The sequence below is a fragment of the Urocampus carinirostris genome, chromosome 6 (genome assembly GCF_059441175.1).
Source record: "Urocampus carinirostris isolate Australia breed hairy pipefish chromosome 6, RoL_Ucar_1.0, whole genome shotgun sequence".
NCBI classification, from domain to species: domain Eukaryota; kingdom Metazoa; phylum Chordata; class Actinopteri; order Syngnathiformes; family Syngnathidae; genus Urocampus; species Urocampus carinirostris.
The window spans coordinates 9,037,263-9,057,795 of record NC_142354.1 but is presented as its reverse complement, the minus strand read 5'-3'; the positions used below and the strand labels follow the sequence as shown (position 1 = coordinate 9,057,795).

General features: G+C 40.6%; 2 protein-coding genes and 1 non-coding gene across 3 annotated transcripts; 1 reads left to right on the top strand and 2 right to left on the bottom strand.

Annotated features, from left to right (window-relative positions):
• The first annotated feature begins 110 nt into the window (after positions 1-110).
• On the top strand, positions 111-10,911 carry glt8d1 (glycosyltransferase 8 domain containing 1). Its single transcript, XM_088337753.1, has 9 exons — positions 111-380; positions 470-568; positions 4,344-4,554; positions 4,614-4,728; positions 5,650-5,734; positions 6,195-6,307; positions 7,370-7,536; positions 8,121-8,233; positions 9,083-10,911. Exons 1-9 carry the CDS (start codon positions 371-373, stop codon positions 9,265-9,267), a joined length of 1,098 nt encoding a protein of 365 aa, XP_088193879.1. The 5' UTR covers positions 111-370; the 3' UTR covers positions 9,268-10,911.
• gnl3 (G protein nucleolar 3) lies at positions 10,912-20,507 on the bottom strand. Its single transcript, XM_088337752.1, has 15 exons — positions 20,399-20,507; positions 20,235-20,293; positions 20,026-20,166; positions 19,836-19,955; positions 19,692-19,769; positions 18,031-18,163; positions 17,860-17,963; positions 16,636-16,789; positions 15,326-15,413; positions 14,793-14,970; positions 14,589-14,731; positions 13,163-13,302; positions 11,659-11,822; positions 11,260-11,302; positions 10,912-11,191 (listed from the first exon to the last, which is right to left on the bottom strand). The coding sequence occupies exons 1-15, from the start codon at positions 20,409-20,411 to the stop codon at positions 11,094-11,096; spliced, it is 1,656 nt and encodes a 551-aa protein (XP_088193878.1). The 5' UTR covers positions 20,412-20,507; the 3' UTR covers positions 10,912-11,093.
• On the bottom strand, positions 16,867-17,001 carry LOC148363738 (small nucleolar RNA SNORA47). Its single transcript, XR_015850795.1, has one exon. It is a non-coding gene; the product is annotated as a small nucleolar RNA SNORA47 (small nucleolar RNA).
• Positions 20,508-20,533: the final 26 nt, after the last annotated feature.

The window sequence follows — 20,533 nt, the reverse complement described above, 5'->3', positions numbered from 1 at the left end:
AACCCGGAAAAAGGATAAAAAATGACGATCTAATACGAGAATAAATTGCCCTATTTCATACCCAGTTGTATTGTGCGTTAAATCACAATTTCGTTTCTTTTCTTTTTAATCAGGCAACCCGTGGGCCACTAATCCTTCGTGCGATAGTGAGAGTGTTGCGTTGGCATGTTCAATTTTGTTCATATGTTGCCTAATTCGATCATGTTTCTAAGCTAATATAAACTTGCTTTGTTGACATTGATTACATTTGAAAATGAGTTAATTTTGGTGTGGTGCAATAATCGAAAGAGCCCTCCATGAGGTTAGAAAATTGTTGATAACGTGGCGTTTGTTCACACAACAACATCGGTTTCTTGTGACGGCCGAAGAGATGAGAAAGGGTGGTGATTTCGTGATAATTTTCTTGATGTTTTTCTTCTTTTTCTAAAAGTTCTATATTTAATTCAATGTGTTTGATTGTGTATTGCAGTAAACGTGATCATCCTTGTGCTACTTGCTGTGGCTTTTCTGATCATCATTCAACGGAATCTCCTCAGTCTCAGTGACTTTTTGCACAAAGAAATAACACGTAAGTGTATTTTTGCCGTAGTGTTTTGAGTCCAATGCCAAATAAGTTATTTAAGTTCTCTTATTGGCCTCTAGTGCAGTTTCTTCTAGCTAAAACAATGAGACTTAGCAAAAAATGCAACACATTATTCATACATGTCAACCTCCACAGCCCCATGCCCTTACAAACTCGTATTTTCCCTTACAAAATACAAAATATTCTCACACCATATTTTTTTTCAAACGTGTTTATTTATGTAGTTTAACATGTTATATTGTACATGTGTTTCGTTATATCATATATATTGTTCATTAACATTTTGTTGTGAGATCCTGAGTTGCACGGCATGAATGAGGTTTAGTATAAAAAAGTTCAAAAATGAAGTAGCTTTGACGTTCACTGTAGAAGGAAAAAATCCATGCGAATAGAATTAGGTACAATGATACATTTTCTTATTCAAATTATGAATTCATTTTCTGCATTAAATTATTGTTGGTAATATACTAGAAACACAAACCTGTCTTTTTTAATTTTCTCCTTTTATACTTCCTATTTTTCTTAACTTCTTCATCATATATATATATATATATATATATATATATATATATATATATATACACACACACACACACGGGAGCCATATCCCCCTAGTGCACAGGTGTCAAACACGCGGCCCGTGGGCCAGATCAGGCCCGCTAAGGGATTGAATCCGGCCCGCGAGACAACACTCAGAGAAGCGCAAGAGAAAAACAAGCTGCAGGTTGAAATATGTCAACTTGATGTTGCCAAAGCCAGGTGCCTCTCACAAAGACATTGTACTTGTATTTCTCTCTCTCTCTCTGTGTCTGTCTCTCTGTGTCTCTCTTTTTCTCTCCCTTTCTTTCCCCTTCTCTCACGATTTCTTTTTTTGTCTCTTTTGTTTCTCACGCTCTCTCCCTCTCTCTCTCTTTCTTTGTCCCACCCTCTCTCTTCTTTTCCCTCCCTCTTTCTCTTATTTCTTTATCTCTCTTTCCGGCCCCCCGACAGAATGTTTGTTCTATCCTGTGGCCCCCAAGTTAAAATGAGTTTGACACCCCTGCCCTTGTGGGTGGTGGCTAGAGTTCTTTCCTACTCTTTCTGGGAGATTGATACAGAGGAGGGGATTCCCAGCCCCCTCGCTCAACCCAACTGATATGTTGGGAGTCATTAGGTAACCAAACCCCCTAATGCCGAGCGCCAAGCAGGGAAGCAATGAGTACCCATGTTGTAAGTCTTGGGTATGACCCGGCCGAGGTGCCCGCCGCGAGACTGGGAGGTTGCTAACTTCTTTATACAACATAATAATTTTGTAATATAATGCATCAAAGCAAGTGAGCCGTTTGAGAGACGGCTCTCTTTAATGAGTTGAGCCGAAAAAGCCAGTTCTCTAAAAAGAGACGGACTTCCTTTCACTACACAACTACCACATGAAATCCAATGTTTTTTAAGACCACGTGTATTTAAAATTTACTCAATCAACCCCGCCTGTTGTTTTCAAATCAGAATGACTTACGGCGTTTTAATTCAGGTTCGGCCATTGCCACTTGATGATAGTATCAAAGAAAATTCAAAACTATGTTGTAATGTAGGCCTACTGCTCTGCTTTTGCTTGGTTCACGTGTGATGGGAATGATGCATGATGGGCAGACACAGTAGCATCAAACCGCTCGCTTCGTTTACAACGAAAAAAACGATACCGAGGTAGAGGCTACCGCGGCGAACACGTTTAACTTGATTGATTTGCCGTTCCGTGATAGTCGGTGTATACCGGATGGTACCCATAATTGACAAACTTGCGTTTTTCCGTACAGATTTTCTTGTACGTCGTACACGTCTTAAAATACATAATTAGTGTACTTTGTACGTCAAAAACATACAGGTTGACAGGTATGCATTATCGGTTTCTCGCGTTGCAAAAAGCTGTGGGGAAAAAGGACAGCTGTTTCCTTACTAGGGAGAAAAATAAGCAACATTTTTCTTCACAGATAAGCCCTTGGATACGACAACCTCCTCCTTACAACGTTGTCCATCTTTAATTTGAAATTTGATGTATATGTTTTTGCCCCTTTTAACGGTATTTTCCCCTCTATACGACAACTTATTTTGCGTCCCTGTTTGTTGTCGGTTGACATCATATACAATCCCGGTTTGCAACTGGTTTGCGTCACGCTGTCATGAAATTGGCCAAACTTCCTTCCCACGATGCCTTTTCTTTTCTTCATTCATGTCAGGATCCTAAATATGAGCCTGTGATGCACTACTGTATTTATTTGTACTTCATTTATTCGCTGTGGGTTCAAGGCTTGCAGTAGTGGTAAAGAGAGAAGTGAAAAAAATACCAATCGAAATTAAGCTTAGGAAATAATAGGTACTGGCCTCCCGTCCCTGCAAAGTATCTACATCGATCGAACTAGAAAACGGACACTAAAAATTATAGACGATCCCAGACACCCTGCTTGCAGGTCGCCGTCTTCGCTCCATTGTGAGCAATACTTCACGTCTTAAAGAGAGTTTTTACCCTTCCGCTATCCGTATGTTCAACGGGAATTGATTTAGGTTATTATATATAGTATTATTATGCCAGGGGCAGCACGGCGGCGCAGTGGTTAGCGCATGTGCGGCACAGTTCATGTCTTGGGAACCTCCTGCGTGGGTTCAAATCCAGCTCCAGACTTCCTGTGCGGAGTTTGTATGTTCTCCCCGTGCTTGCGTGGGTTTCCTCCGGGCACTCCGGTTTCCTCCCACATTCCAAAAACATGCATTTCAGGTGAATTGGCCGGTCCAAATTGTCTCTAGGTGTGAATGAGCGAGTGAGTTGTCTGTCCCTGTGTGCCCTGCGATTTGCTGGCAACCAGTTCAGGGTGTCTCCTGCCCACTGCCCGATGATTGCTGGGATGGGCTCCAGCACCCCCGCGACCCTACTGAGGATAAGCGGTGTAGCTATTGAGATGAGATGAGATTATTATGCCAACGGCGTTCCTCCGACCTATTCTAATCTAGTCTTGTTATTTACATATTCTTTCTTTTTAAACTATTCTATATAATTACCTTGTATTGTACACTACAATACCTTTATTACTCTATTCTTTTTATTCTTTTAAATCTATTATTTTATCATTATTGAGTGTTCGCGTGTCAAATTATTTCTTGTATATATCATGTTTATGGTTTACACTGGCTGAATAAATAAATAGAATACAAGAAATGTGAAGAAGCATGCAAATCGCGACCATGGCTAAATTGCATCGCCATAACTGACCAACAATCGAGACTATTATTAAAAACAAGGAGGCGATCAAAGCAACAAAGTGTACTAATGGTGTTAAAATCTTTGCAAGCGAAAGTTTTAATTTGAATTTGCCATCTCTTTCTTCTCTGCATCCATTATTGAGCCGGGTATAGTCCACATATTAATTTATTGGCCGAATCAAAGATTCAAATACATCGAATCTTTCTTCCTTGCCAATTACAATCGTGTATAGAAAGACGAGGGGGTTTCCGGCTGTTCCTCTGTTATAATTCATGTCGATGAATTGTTCACACCCCATGACCAAGCCTCTGGCTGATTGGTCCGTGCCGTCGCCGATGCAAATTTCCCTACCATGGTTGAAAAATGGGAGGAGGGGTAATAGGATGTGCCAGGCACCTACTACCCCACTCCAGGCGAGCTTATACATCATTGTTATCTGCACAGAAGGGAAGACAAGGCACATTCCAAGGCAATGTTTTACTTCTAACACACTAACTCAGCAAAAATCCCCAATGTACCTTTTTACAGATACTGGAGCCATTCTTCCCTTTGAGGCGGAATTGTCTCCGGATCTTCGTGTAGATCTGGAGAGGCAAGGTCATGAAATCCCCGTGGTCATAACCGCTTCGGAGGAGAGGCTTGGTGCAGCTGTAGCCGCCATGCAGAGCATCTACCACAACACCAAAGCCAACGTCGTTTTTACCGTTGTCACCATGAACGACACCGCCGGTCACTTAAAGTGAGACGCACTCTCGCGACCGGTCGAAACGGTCAAAAGAGTAAAATAACTCTTTACAGGACGTGGCTAAGCCTGCCGAGGCTGAAGAGCATCAAATATAAGACGATTGTTTTTAATCCTGAGCTGCTGAAGGGCAAATACGCAAAAACTCCGGAGACGGATTCTACAAAACCTGTGAGGATACTTTTTGCATATAGTAGAAATACAACACACATCGGTTTTGACGTGGGGATCACAAAGTGAAATTGCCGTATAGCAGGGTATAGAAACCTGTGGTAATGGATTTTGAACCCCGGTACCTCAGATGAAAAAATGCAAATAACAAAATAGTACATCGTTAGGACTATCTATCTACCTCGGTCATATCCCTCAAGAGGGGTGACCGACAGCAAGACAGACACCTACAAAAACAAAGAAAATAAAAAAGGGAAAAAAATAGCAAAAAACACACACAAACATTTTTGGACCATGGCCAACCCAATTGCCCAAACACCCAAACAAGTTAGGCACCTCAGCACCCAAGTCGGTCGTGCTTTCATCCCTCCGGATGAAATGCGACACAAGAAAGCGGCCATGTCACTCGGGTCAGGGTGACACAACACACTCATCTGTTTAACAGCAGGGCCCGACAGCTTTCGCTGGTTTACACCTGCCGCATCATACGGGTGCCCTGCCCATCCCTTAGAACGCGTCCAAACATCCTATGATCCTTTTACGACACCAGTTAGGGCTACTTATATGTAATTCGTGCCTATTCATAATTGTCTGCCTCACATACTGGACACTTTTCATCACTACTTTTTTTTTATTTAGTATTTATTACTTGCTTCTTTTATTCTTAGTTTATCGTTCTTTGGTATTCTGTGTACCTTGGGTGTCCTCAAGGCGCGCTGATTTTTTTTGTTTGTTTTTTGCAATCACATGCCTGCAAAAGAGTGTAGCATCTGAAAAACAGCTGGGACAATAGCACAAAGCCATACCTGATCCCAGGTCATATTTGATCACAATTTGAACAGTAGTATTCTACACCTTTTTATTTCAATTTGCATGTCCATTAGATTTTGCCTCATTCAGTCTTTTTTTCTTTTCTTTTAGCTGACCTTTGCCAGATATTACCTGCCTTCATATCTGCCCGAGGTGGAGAAGGCCATCTATTTGGACGATGATATTATTGTGCAAGGTAATACTATATCTATCTATCTATCCATCTCTATCTGTCTCTATATCTCTCTATATATATCCTTCTCTATCTCTGTATCTATCTCTATATATATCCATATCTATCTATAGATCTATCTCTATATATATCTATCTATATATCTATCTCTATAGATCTCTCTATATATATCTATCCCGATCTCTATATATATCTATATATATCTCTATACCTCTATATATATCCCTCTCTCTCTCTCTCTCTCTCTATCTATCTATCTATCTATCTTGTGTGTGTGTGTGTAATACTATCTATCTCTGTATCTATATCTCTATTTATTTATTTATCTAACTATATCTATTTCTCTCTATCTATATATATATCTCAACCTTGGTCATATCCCTCAAGAGGGGGTGACAGCAAGGTAATAGACATTTCACCATATCACCGCTTATCTTGTGGATTTCAATTTTTTTGCCCTCAGGCGATATTAAAGAGCTTTATGAAACCAGTTTGAAACCCGGACACGCCGCCGCCTTCTCCGACGACTGCGAGTCGGCATCCGCAAAGGGGATCGTTCGGGGGGCCGGAACTCAGGTGGGAAATCCTAACCTTGAATGAAATTGGCTTTAGTCTCTTTGATAACAAAGTTGGGAATATTGTTCAAAATGAGATTAGACGTCAAGACTTAAGAGTTACTTGTTTACACTGGCTGTGACCAACCGCAGACATTGGATCTTTTCAGTTGCTTCGGGCGAGTACAGATTAAACAGAATGTCAAAATAAACGGCCAAATATTTACAAGGTCGTGCTCGGAGACTGGCCTAAACATTATTGCAATGACATTACCAGCAAGATGTTTTCCAAATGAGAGTCGAGAAATAAGCTAACATTGCTGAGTTACGTGGTTCTTTCTTTTAGACTTTTTCCTTCTCTAGCCACTCATGAGAGTAACTTGTTTGCAGGATGTGGTCAATGCCACAGTTATTGTTAGCTGCTCCAGCTTTGTCCTTTAATGTCCCTCGCCGTCCACCGCTGCTCATACAAGCTAACATTCCCGAGTTACGTGAATCTGGCATTTCCCACATTTTTCTTTTCAAGTTTTTTCCTTCTCCAGCCACTCATGAGAGTAACTTGTTTGCAGGATGGGGCTCAATGCCATTGTTATTGTTAGCTGCTCCTGCTTTGTCCTTTAGTGTCTTGCACTTGACCTAAGAGAGAGAGTCTTATATGAATTTATGTATTTTTTCTTATTAAAATCAATTTTTTAATGACTTTTTTATCACCAGGAGGCTGTAAAGAATACACACTGTCCCTTTAAGGGATCTGTAGTATCTGCCAGGTCAAATAAGTGTTGGCTGGGGTGAAAAGTCAAGTCACAATTATTTGTGACGCCCTTAATCACAACATGTCTTGAAGGACTGCACAATGACACCATCCCCTGATCTTAATGAAACCAACATGCGGGTTAGGGTCCTAATTTATGTCTTTGGCAATCTCCTCCAGACTGGGCAGTGCAGCCCATGATTTTCTGGGCTTTTTTCATGGCTATAAGGCTTTTCTGTCTGCACCTCTACCTCAATGCCCTATTATCTCCATTGAGGCTCTGTGGTGTTGTGATATTTCATGACTTAATAACTTATGCCTTTCCTTGACTAGAACAACTACATGGGTTTCCTGGACTTTAAAAAAGAAGCCATTAAACAACTGGGCATGAGAGCCAACACGTGCTCCTTCAACCCGGGAGTCATGGTGGCAAACCTGACCGAGTGGAAGAACGCAAACGTGACTGGTCAACTGGAGCACTGGATGGCGCTCAATGCACAGTAGGTCCTGCACTCATCACTCTTTTAGCATTGCAGTCATATCCCATCTCTTCGAAAAGGCAAAACCCGCAAAGTAGAAACCTTTATTTGTTCATTTACAAGCAAATTGGTAGAAGATCGGATTGGGCGGCTCGGAGTGGTCGAGCTCGGGAGCTGCTGTAACCAATTTGGCCGCCAGAGGGCGTTAAAGACCCTGCGAAAGAACACACATATACAGATTTTGATGGTATTTATTGGGGGTGCCTAGAAATGAAACACTCGCAGAGCCTTAAAGTAAGACTCGTGAAAAGACCCATATATGGCTCGCGAGCCATAGGTTTCCCGACCACTGACGTAGAGGAAACAGTACTATCTTCCTCTCTCCTTTTGCTGCTTTTGTCGGTTCAGAGCATCTCGTCGACACTGTGGCTTTTAGAGAAATCGAAAATTAATGTCTGTTGGTCAAGCTGTTTTACATATGTGTACAACTCATTGACGCACAGCAGACACAGGCAGAAAAGGGGCCAAGTGGGTAAACCGTGATACAGCAAGGGATTGTTGGATTTGATGCTTTTCTTCTAACATAAAGTCGTTTATTTTTTTAGGGACGACCTTTATAGCAAGACATTGGCGGAGAGTATCACCACACCTCCACTTCTCATTGTTTTCTACAAGCGACACTCTTCGCTTGATCCCATGTGGCACGTGAGGCACCTTGGTAAGTAGTCAAGACGATTTTGGAAAAATAAGAGTACTATAAATTTTATTAAAACAACTGGTTTCACTACTGCAATTTATTTTAGCAAGAGACAATAACACGTTCACCACAAGAGGGCACTCAAAGATCACTATGTTTCTTAAAGACAGAATAGTTACCGTATACAGTATCAATAATGTTAATCATGCATTTCCAATTGTCTCCACTGTATTTTACCGGTTTATATAGTACAACAAATTATAAGGTGCACCTTCAAATTTCCAACCAATTGGAACTTTGTCCTGACATAAGCACTTGAATTAATAAAATCCATTTAAAACTCAAAATGCAATACAGCCAGCTCTGAAGGCTCTGCATGCATTGTTAAGGCAGAATGGCAGAATTTTTGTCAGTTTATAGCAGGCCATTTGCACAAAACTATCATACAACTCGAAATAACACAAAGTATGTGCTAGCAGCAAAATAGCGACATAGTATTAGTCATCAGAGTGAACACAATAAGCCCTCTTTTGATTGGATTTCTTCCTTTGAAGGTCCTGGAAAAATTGACCTTGAAAGTGCTTGAATAGGGCATATAAACCCCATTCATAGCAATAAACAGTTGACAACAGGGCATTTAAAGATCACTCTATATGTTGCCCAAAGGCAGAGCAGTTACCATATGCATCATGATTTAATTGTAACTGCAATTCCAATTTTATCCACTGGATTTGAAGGTGCTCTTTCAAATTTCTGGCCAATTTGGTGTTTTTAGGCGTGCTTTATAGTTTGGAATCAGCAGCTTGGAATAATAAACGAGGTAATATCCCCTAATACTATAATCCCATCCAAAAACTGATATTTTTTCAGGCACCACGGGAGCCGGAAGCCGCTACTCTCCACAGTTTGTCAAAGCAGCCAAACTCCTTCACTGGAACGGACATTACAAGCCTTGGGGGAGGTCGTCTGCCTTCACCGAAGTTTGGGACAAATGGTTCGTTCCGGACCCCCAAGACAAGTTTCACCCTGTGAGGAGACACGCCAATGACAGATAAAACCCCAAGGGTGCCAAAAATGGTCTAGTCCACTGACCACGGGAACGCAGCTTTCTCAGGACCAGAATGGGAGCACTTTCCATTCTATTAATCTTATTTCCACAGTAGCTCTAGTTCAGATGAACACGTTCTGAAATTTACCAGATAACATTTCCATTCGATAAAAACCGGGAGATCCCCGGGATACGACACAAATCCGTCTTGAGGTGGGGGTCGCGGAGTGAAATCGGATTGAAACCTATGCTGTTTATCTATTTCTGCTCCGGACAAAAGCATTCAAATAAATGATATATGGTAAGTATGTATAATATACGTGCATATAATGAAAAAAACAATATAAATACATGTAGAGAAAAGATGACATTACTCTAGCTGGCCAAGTAGAGTAGCAGATGGATGCAAAGGGTAAGGAAGACGGAGGATTCAAATGAAAGCTGATTTCATGACTTCCACTTATGCGTTTAGAAGATTGCCTTGCTTTAATCACTACCTTACTTTTAAAAATTGTCCCGATCATCTGTTCCCACCTTGAAAGTTATCCAGGGTAGTGATTTGTGCGTATTTCTTGATCATCGCAGGCTTCATTTCCATGGTTAGCGTGTTTTGGCATCTCCCTTTAGCATTACCGCATGCCTTGGGAGCCATAGTGCATACAGGACCAAAAAGTACAGTATTGTATCACCCATGTGCAATGTCTTAACAAAGTACACGGGATTCTGAAGATATTTTTGGGGATTGTTGGGGGTGGGGCGTAAAGAAAGGGCTAATAAACTTTATTCCACAATACAAAGAAAGGCGGAGATGCCGTTTCTCGGGGGTTAACTGCTCTCGGATATCGGTTAAATATCACCCTAAAGCGTAGTGTAATTGCCAAAATGATCAACTTGAAACTAGATAACTATATTTGAAAGTCTTGGTTGTTTTCATGGTGAGTGTGGAATGTGCGGTGAACATTGGTTTGCGCGTGTGCAGCACAGTTCTGAGATAGAACCTCCTGTGTGGAGTTTGCATCTTCTTCCCGTGCTTGCATGGCTTTCCTCTGGTCACTCCGGTTTTCGCCCACATTCCAAAAACATGCATGCTAGGTTAATTGGCCTAACCAAACTGTCCCTAGGTGTGAATGAACGAGTGAGTTGTCTGTCCCTGTGTGGCCTGCTACTGGCTGGCAACCAGTTCAAGGTGTCGCCTGCCCACTGCCTGAAGATAGCTGGGATGGGCTCCAGCACCCCAGCGACCCTACTGAGGATAAGCGGTGCAGATAATAGATGGATGTGCAAATTGCCAAATTTATGTCAGAAATGCTGTTTACCTCAGTATAACACTAACATTCATTTATGGTCCCTATGTCCTCAATGCTTCATCGGGAGTATTTAATTACTAAAAATTGTCCACATTTTTCTCTTTAGGTACACTAACTGTACCGTAATACATGTAGCATTTTTTTCATGGCTAGCTGTTACTACGCGTTTGGTTTTTCTTTTAGAAGAAAGCAATGTGCAAACCACTTAACTTGCAAGGGTTCATTTAAACTTTGAATTCCAGGCTTGTGTATGTCCGTTTTATGTTACATTTGTTCAAAATGTAGTCATTCTGATGTTTCTTTTGTGAAAGTTTACAGAACTTCAATAAATTCATAAGCCAAAAGATTTTTGACATCAGGAGCATTTTTATATACAAAATGTTCAAGTGGATTGAATCATACATGACTTATTGAATAGAAAACTGTTTTTAGGCCATCTTTTAAGGAGTATAAGTTACAATATAGGGAAGAATTTACATGAAAATGACTTTTAGGGACATTCCACTTGCTTCTTCAGTGGGCTCTTTCAAAAAAAAGCATTGAAATCGTAAGCATCGTCCGTTTCCAATGCGGCAGAGCCATTTTGGACAGGAGGTGATTCGAATTGGACGTGGTTAGTTTTTTCTGGGAAAAAAAAAAAAAAAAAGTCAATATTTTTCGCGAATGTGATGTAAACCATCCGTTTAAAATACCTTCGGGTGAAGCCATCTCTGGTTCTTCATCCGTTTCTTTATCCTGCAAAAAAAACATTTGTTTCCTCTTAGCTAGATTGTAATTCCCTGCTCTCTGCAAACAAAATGTGTGCCAACAGAGGCCGGAATCACGTAACAGTAGTTTGAAAATTAAATTGTCTCTCTGTGTTTCAGGGTCAATTTAAGGTGCTTTGGAACGATTTAATGTCTTTCACCTACTTTTATTACATTAAATTGATAAATTGATCAGAAGGACTGATCTTTCTTTGGAGGTCTGTTCACCAACAGGATCAGAGTTGGATATGAAGTCTTCACTGATAAATCAAGACTCGCATTTCTGTCCTCATTTCCGAGGTGAGACCTCCGTTTTATAAAGAGTCAAAAAGAATGTGAAATGACCTCAGTCTCGTTGTTCTCCTCATTGTTTTCCTCATCGTCCTCCTCCATCTCCTTAGGTTGAGCAACAACTTGATTTTCCAGGATGTCTTCGACCACCAGCAGACCTTTAGTGGGACCTTGCGACGTGAAACGGATGCTGCTGGAAGGGTTCGGGAATCTGACAACTACAGAAAATAATAATAATAAATAATAATAATTTCCTTGTATTGTCATTCTGTGTAACAATGTACACAGAACGAAATGTCGATTGCATCTGACCCGATGCAGCCGCAGCCAAGAGAGGGCGCCGCCGACCACTTTTTAAGTCTTAGGAATGAAGAAGGTATTATGGCTGTAGAACTTTCAAAAACTGAGAATCTTCCGCACTTTGCTGCTAGAGTATATTGCAAATGACTTAATACTAAATCAGGCAATAATCATTTGTACTCCTCTAGATCAGGGGTCTCAAACTCAAATGCCTGGAAAGGGGGGGGCGCAGGGTTTAAGGTCCAGGTGGGGCCTTTCCACTATTCCCAAACACATACAAATATCAGAAAATCAATATGTAAGGATTAAAGAGAATAATACCATAAAAATTGACTACTTAAAAAGTCGGATGCATAGTTTGAGGTCTTTAAAGTTAAAATTCAATATTTTCTCTTGTGTTAACAAAGCCCAACTGAGTTCAAAAAGCCTTTATATATATATATATATATATACATACATATACATAAACATTTTTTTATCGCACCAATCAACTTATCTGTACTTCAGCAAAGGAGCACATTAGGATGAAAAGAGGCACAGGAGTGATTTTACGCATGTGCTCACGGTTTTCTTTTAATCTAGGATGAAAATGGTGAGTGTAAGAAAAGGACCGTTTTAAGTACAGTCCAAATGCCAGCCCACACCCTACGATTAAAAAAAATATATAAATTTGAACGCCTCTAAGAGACACGTACTTGCAGCTCAACAGAAGGCTGCAATGATGATTTAAGCCAGAAGATGGTGTTAGCAAGTAGGTTGAATATTTTGATGTTAGACACCACCTTTTAGAAACTCAATATGTAAATGGAAAAGTAAATTCGACTCAAAGGCAGAAACTAACTCAGTCATGTGCAAGGTATATCGACTGTCCTTTATGCTTCAGTTCAGCAGCATAATTAACTGCAAGAAAAAGGAAAAAAAAAAGGTTTTCGGAGGTGGGCATTGCAAGCAAAGTGGTCGCCCTAGATGTTGGCGCCCTCTGGGTGAGCCTCATATGTCAAATGAACAATTTTCTCCACCTTTGAGTATTTCTAAAAATGCACGTTTGCATTAAAGTTCATGTGCTTTTGCTTGATTTTCAATCAGTATTGTTATTTTATTATGAATGTTTTCTCTTACTCCTGGGAGGCGCTAAATAATCCTCATTGTCACCTTCATATAAAGGCGGGGGCTTCAAGCTATCGGCCCCCGGGCCGCGAGTTTAAGAACCCCGCTCTATATCCATTCTGAAATGCAATTTTCAACGAGCAAAACGTACGCGCGAGGGTCTCCTCGTTGGCGAGTCGCATTTTCTTTTGTCCGAGGCCCCCTCTCCACATTTCCTTGATGGCGCTTTCCGTCACGTAGGCGGGGGGGCTCGTCTGCTCAGAGACCTTGCAGTGGTAGCTCAGCTTCGCTCTGGACGGACAAAGAAAATCCTGTCAGGAAAACCCCAGGGGCCCTGGTGCATTTTTCCCCACACGTTTGGATCAGAGTTGGATTAACAGTCACCACTGTGAAATCTGTTCAAGCTGTTTTGGTCATCATTTCCAAACGTGTTGCAGATCAGGGGAAAACGAGGAGGTCCAGACTCATTTAAGCTCAAGGGCCTGGCAGTTGAAAAAAAAATATTCTCGCCGGGCAAGACTAGTTGAGAGTGCAAAAGAGTATAAATTATAAGGAGAAGAATGCAGTGAGTGATAAAGAAGGACAGAAAGTGAGAGAAAAATAAGAGGAAAAGTGAGAGATGAAGAGGAAAAAGAGGGCAACCAAAATAAAAGTGAGAAAGAAAATAATGGTGAGCTAGAAAAAAGATAAGGAGGGAGAAAGGGGCAGGAGGTAACAATTAAAGAGAAAAGGCAATAGAGAGCAACAGAGAAAACGAGAGAGTAAAAAAGTGAAAGAGGAAAAGATGAGAAGAACTAAAAGAGATGAATAAACAGAGAAAGAGGGCGACCAAAATAAGTGAGAAAAAAAAAACAATGGCAAGCTAGAAAAATAAGATAGAGAAAGAGGGAGGAGCAAAACATAACAATTAAGAGAAAAAGCAATAAAGAGCAACAGAGAAAACAAGAGAAAGAGGAGAGGGACAGAATAATAATAATAATAATTTCCTTTGTATTGTCATTCTTTGTAACAATGTACACAGAACGAAATGTCGATACACCTGACCCGTTGTAGCGAGTCGATGCAGCCGCAGCCAGAGGGCGCCGCCATTATACCAATTAGGTATGTCTCGGTCGAGGCGCGAACCAGCGACCTCCCAGTCTCAAAGCGGGCACACTACCATCTAGGCTACTGAGCTGGTAAGTGAGAAAGAAAAAGATTAACCAGAAAGAAAGAAAGAAAAACAGAAAAAGGAGAAAGACAGCAAAGCCAGAGAGAGCTGTAGAGATAACGTAATGGAGAGAAAGAAGAGTGAAAAGGATAGAGAAAAAAAAAACAGCTACAGTTGTTCATTACGTGGGGATATTTTAATGTCAGCAACGCCTTGTGGGCCTGACCCAGCCCGAGGGCCACATGTTTAACAATGCCGGTTTAAAACTTTGCGTGCACTGAAAAGAAATCAAACCGGAAAAACTTTTCGGAAAGTACAAGGTTTTAGAGTGAGGCAAGCCCCGTGAAGCTGGCTTTCACTCAGGGGCGACTCATTTTTCCTATTTTACCAAAGTAGGCACGCGATGGTTACTGTGGTCAAGCCTCACCCTGTCCAATCTTCCAGGAATGCCGAGGCGGCCATGGCAGTATTGGCAACGCCGCCCTTCTGCAAGAAGCTTCGCTTTTTAGCCAACAAAGTGAGAAACTCTGCAGAGTTCCTGTAGTCGGCCACACCGTACTGCAATATGACCTGAAACGAGGACAAGAAATGAAATCCGATTCCCTGGTTGCCTTTGGTCTTCTTGCCGCACCTGGGTCTTGTTGCACTGTTGGAGCAGAGTCCCGACAATGTCAGGGACGCTTTCCTGACCCTGGTCCGTTTGCAGGCTCCTGAGGGCCCTGGCGGCCGCCGGGTTGGTAAGACAGGCCAGGATTCCCGGACTATCCAGCAGATTGACGTCCTTGGACATTTGCACCTCCTGCATGGACCTGAAAGGGAACATGGAGGCTTTCTGATCACATTGCCCTGTTTAAATGTAGTATGTCCAGTTCTCTTGGGCTTAACCTGTAGGGGGCAAAAACGCAACATCCCTACAAACTCATGCCAGCTGCTGTTCATCACGAGGAATGAAGAAATGCAATGGGAAGGTAAACCCACCAGATAGCACTCTGTGTCAACTTTTAGAAGATTTGTTGAGAAACCCTTGAACAATTTTAACACGCATCACTCAAATGCAAGAACTTCTAAATCCTTGAAAGCATTAAAATTCAAGCATTGTCCAGGCTTTCAAGCACCCGTAAAAACCCTGTAATCGATATGAGGAAGCGATTCCCAGTAACTCACTTTGTGATGCCTCGCTTGCTGCCGACCATGCACGCAGGGCTTCCTTTCAAGTTATTGATGAGGCTGCTCTTACCCACACTGGGAAAGCCTGGAACGAGATAACAATGGGAAAAAGGAAGTTAAAATTTGATTTAAAATACATTTTTACCACCAGGAGGCACTGTCTACGATACAATGTACCTTTGAACAATGTTAGGGTCCGTAGATGAGTTGTCCTTAAGATCAAAATTAAATATTCTCTTTATTTGGTATGTGTAATGTCCAAGTGAGTTCAAAGAGCCTTTGTATATTTTTTTCCACCGCACCTATCTACTTTTATATTACTTTAACCATTTGTGTTCTGACCACAGAGCACTTTGTGGTGGAGGAAAGAAGATGATAAAAGGTAATGTGATTTCCCGTGCGTACTCGCGGTTTTTCATTGATTCTAGGATGAAACTGGTGGGAGTAAAAAAAGGAGCAGATATAATCCACAATGTCAACCCAAACCCCAAAAAGAGAGGAAGTTTTTCCAAGCGCTTCCCAGAATTTCACTTCCCTTTACGCGCAACTAAAGGAATTTGACAAAGGCTGCGATGAAGATTTCAGCCAAATAACGGCGTCGGCAAGTAGAATTTGGAGTTAAGACACCACCTTTGAGAAACCGCACACCAAACCTGCTGTTACTACAAGTGTCCGGCAGATGGAACAAATTCCCCATAAATAACCAAAGAACATTGTCTTCACAAAAAGGAGTATAGCTTTTCCTGTAATTGATAATTTACTATAAACAGGTGTATTAAACTATGGAAGATTAATATGATTTGACAGCACAGTAGATATTTTTTTTTTTTTACATTTTACATAACGAATATTTTTCAATAGAATCTTCTGGTACAGGTATTTACAGTGCAGAGCTACCAAACATTGAAAATCACATGTTCGAGTGAATCATTTTCCAATTTTTACATTTTTAGAATTTTATTTAAGAGAGGATAATATCGGAGATCTTGAGAGCAGAGACTCATAATTGAGGCTGATATTAGGCAACGCCACCACATCGAATTAATTTCCTCTACAGATTGCACTACTACACATTTAATAATGTCTTATTTGGGTGTATAGCACACCTGACCTGTAAGGGGAAATAACATGCCATATAAACTAATGCCAGCTTTCGTTAATCACAGGGAAAGAAGAAATGCAAAGCTACCACAGTGTCTGTGGCAACAGTTTCAAGCACTTCACCCAAAATTCAAGCACTTTAACCCTTGAAAACATTCAAATCCAAGCGATTTTAACGATTGAAGCACCCATACAAACATTCTTACCAACTATTCCCACTCGGAGACGTGATTCGCCCTCCTTTTTTGCAGCGTAATGCTCGAGAAGCTGAGCAAGGTGAGCGTTGCCGAAGCAGTTGGCTCCCCTGGACCTGTCCACAATTTCGTTGGAGGGAACGATGCGTTTTTTCCTCTTGTTTTTCTGCAAGACGTCAAAAACAAAACAAAAATCTTTGAGGATTGGGGGGGTGTCTGTCGATCATCAACCATAGCGTAGGACTTTTGTTCACAAACACACCGAGTCATCTCGGGATACTGCCGAGATAAACCCTAGGGCGGTTTGATTTTAATATTGGAGGTTGTAACCGGTAAGGAACAGCAGCACATCAGCTGATCCACCTTCTCAGTCCTCCGTATTTTTTTTTTTACTGATGATGCAAACACAAGGGCAAGTGTTCTTACTCATTAACATACAGTTGACCCCCTGGGCTATAACGAACTTGTTCTGAGGTGGTGATTGCAATAGTAAACTGCCCTACAGTGGTGAATATTGACCTACTCTAATTGGCCAATGCCTTCCATACCACAGATAGTAAGTACTACTTTTAAGTAATTAAAACACATTTAATTGGATAACAAATAACTATACAGCTAAGGAAAAACTAAATGATATCAACCTTTGCGACTTGAGCAAGTACGATGGAGTTAGTGGGCGGATGCAGTGGAAAAGATGACAGATTTGAAAACTCTAGGATTGTCAGACCATTAGAAGATTTCCCCCGTCTGATTATCCGTATTGTCATTAATATTCCACGTTCTTTACAAAGGGTAATGATTTGTGCAATTCTTGATAATCACAAGCAGTTTTCATGGTAATCATGTTTTTGGTTCTCCATTTAGCTTAACCGCAGTTCTTGGGACCCAAATTCAAGTTTTTACACAATATTGTGAACTGAACCAAGAGAAAGGCATTGTGGGAGTTAGTCTACATAATGCTGTGATGCAAACCAATAGCTGATCAGCATTTTATGACATTGACCAATGGCAAAGAAGTGTCTTGTATAGGTCATTTATCCTACACAGGAACACTGCCAGGCTTTAAGTGTGTCGTTTTTTTGTGCATGCCAACTAAGTTGTTTTGATGTGGTGTAAGCAGGGATAATGGTCTTAAAGAGGTGCTGAAAAAAACCCTATTACACGCCGTAAAAATGCCATAAGGCGGGGGTCGCCATACTCCGGGGACATACTGTAGATTGAGACGACTCTCCATACCAATCTTTCGACTTTGGCCGATGAGGACGCTTTGAAAGCCACGACCGGAAACTCCTGCTCTAGTCTCTGCAACCACTGTTCCACAATGGATTTCGGCACCAAATCTAGAAAATCAAAAATGGAATTCTACGGATGCTGTATTTACGAAGCGATGGCGTTCTGCCAACGTACCGATTTTGTTTAAAACCAAAAGCAATTTTTGGTTGCCATTCCGGAGCACCATCTCCTCCAGCTGTGGACATCTGCAGCCCATCGGATCACGGGCGTCCAACACTTCTATGACCACATCGGAGGCATCCAGGACCTGACAACCGAGGAAAAACGTTTGACATCTAATCATTAAGTATTTTACTTGATTTCCATACATATATAAAAATACTTAAAGCATGTTTTTTAACCATCCCCACTCTAAATTTTAAATAAGAGTAAAATGCAAGACACATTAGCTAAAGAGCAAGCAAAATTACTCATAATTTTATTGTTTGTAGATAATGGATTATCTAACCATTTTACTCTTTTTTGGAGGAAAAAGTCCAACAGATAACAATTTAAAGACATTTTAAATAAGGAAAAATAGACATGAAACGTTGCTTTCTGTGTAAAAACCACACAGTAAAATGAAGGTATAAACATGAGTTTGCCAGTGGAAACACGGATATTGTTTTTCAGTGAACCCGGCCCGCTAGACAACGCTGAGAAGTGCTAGAGAAAAACAAGCCGCAGGTTGAAATATGTCCACTTGATGTTGCCAAAGGCAAGTGCCTCTCACAAATGCTGTACTTGTATCTCTCTCTCTATTTTTCTCTCTTTGTTCCTTATAGTCTCTTTCTATGTCTTTATCTCAGTTCGCCCTCTCTTCCCTTTTCTCTCTTGCTTTCCCCTTCCATTTCTCTTTGGATTTCCTTCTTTCTCTCACTTTCTTTCCACCTCTCCCCATTTCTCTTTTTATCTTTTGTTTCTCACATTCTCTCTCTCCACTCCTTTCTCTCCACCAATCTCTTTGCCCCACCACATCTTTTGCTCTTATTCCTTTCCCTCTTATCTACTAGTACAACCCCCGAGAGAATGTTTGTTCCATTGTGTGGCCCCCAAGTTAAAATGAGTTTGACACCCCTGAGCCAATTAGTCATTTTATATGTGGAAAAAATTAAAAAAAGACGTGTTTTTCTTATTAACACCACCAAAACATAATTTATAAGTAAATGGAATTGTAATGATTGTGGACATTTAGTTTAGCAATATATATAATTCTAAAATATTTTACTCATTTTTTATTTCTAATTGGAGCAGGAAATTACAAATGAAACATGTATTTCATTCTTCTCCCGCTCACCATTAATAGAATAAAATGAAAAACCTGAAAGCTACTTTTATTTAAAACGATGTGTGTTCTATGTCATTGCTATTTTATTAGCAACTTGCAATTAATAGAAGTACAAATAGGCACAATCAAGCCATAAAACAGCATGATTTACATATGTAAATTATTTAGAGTAGAAGAGTAAAATGTCATTTGTAGCAACGTCGTGAAACACTCTGTAAAACGAGATTGTACATGGCACTCCAGGGTAAATCATGTCATACATTTAAAAGTAAAAAGACCATCAGGATACATAGGCAAAAAAATAAATAAATCACAACGTAGTGCTTAGAAAACTAGCCCAAGTTATGATAACGCAATGAAAACAAATGCAATAATTGTGTTAATTTAATAATTAGTATTACATAATAATTTAAAAAGATTAGACCATGGATTTAAGTACACGGATCGAGTCAGTGACTTTTCATTCTGTTAAACCCCCAAAAAACAAATAAAAAGCGAAGTTTATCACCTTTAATAATTCAGCACACTGAAACCTTTTCGAGTTCCTTAGTGCTGCATTTTTTCTCTCTGGCCACTCTGTCTTTTCCTGCAGGATCGTAAAAGAAAGCAATTATATTTAAGAAACACCAAAGACGGATTGACCTTTCTTTACCTCGCGTGCTTTTTTAGCTTTGGGTTCTTTTTCTTCACTCTTAGATTCCTTTTCCTGTTTGCGCTTCTTGGCCCTTTCTTCTTTGGCTGCTTGTTTTTGTCTGGCCTTTTCCTCCTCGATCTGAAATTAAAGCGTGCAACTGATGGCGTGCAAAATGTCACAATTTGAGAGTTATTTTAAGAATGAAAACCTGCAGTCTCCTCTGTTCAGCTTCTCTTAAGACTTCTTCTTTAAACGGAGCACTATTTGGCACTCCGGAATCTTTCTTAGGACGTTTGCCAAATCCTTTCTTTTTGGCTTCTTTTTTGACTTTCCGGTTATGCTCTCGAACCTAAAAACACAATAAACAAAAATAAGTTCTTGGTCGGAGGGAAATAAGAAGAAACCATCTCATTTTACCTTCTTTTGGATTTTATACTTTTTAGCACACGATAGTCGCTTACTCGCTTTCCTTAGCTCTGAAAAGACGAAAACCGTAATTATTCGTCAAACAGACAACCCATATATTATCGATAAGTTAAATACATTGCTTATATGAATTTAAATCGATTATAACGACTTACTCGGTCGCTTCATCTTGAGCTATTAGCAATGACGGCACAATGTGAAATGAGCGATTGCACGTGGAGGAGGCTCCGAGTGACCTCATTTCCGCTGTAACCGGCAAACACTTTGATTTTTTTTACCGCCACCTAGCG

Bases quoted from the DNA above. Each gene is read 5' to 3' on its own strand.
- glt8d1 (XM_088337753.1), top strand. The intron at 5,735-6,194 runs GTAATACTATAT...TTTTGCCCTCAG, and splicing joins CGATGATATTATTGTGCAAG to GCGATATTAAAGAGCTTTAT. The intron at 7,537-8,120 runs GTAGGTCCTGCA...TTATTTTTTTAG, and splicing joins TGGATGGCGCTCAATGCACA to GGACGACCTTTATAGCAAGA.
- gnl3 (XM_088337752.1), bottom strand. The intron at 19,956-20,025 runs GTTTTCATTCTT...CTTTAATTTCAG, and splicing joins CTGAACAGAGGAGACTGCAG to ATCGAGGAGGAAAAGGCCAG. The intron at 14,732-14,792 runs GTGCGGCAAGAA...TCCTCGTTTCAG, and splicing joins AACAGTGCAACAAGACCCAG to GTCATATTGCAGTACGGTGT.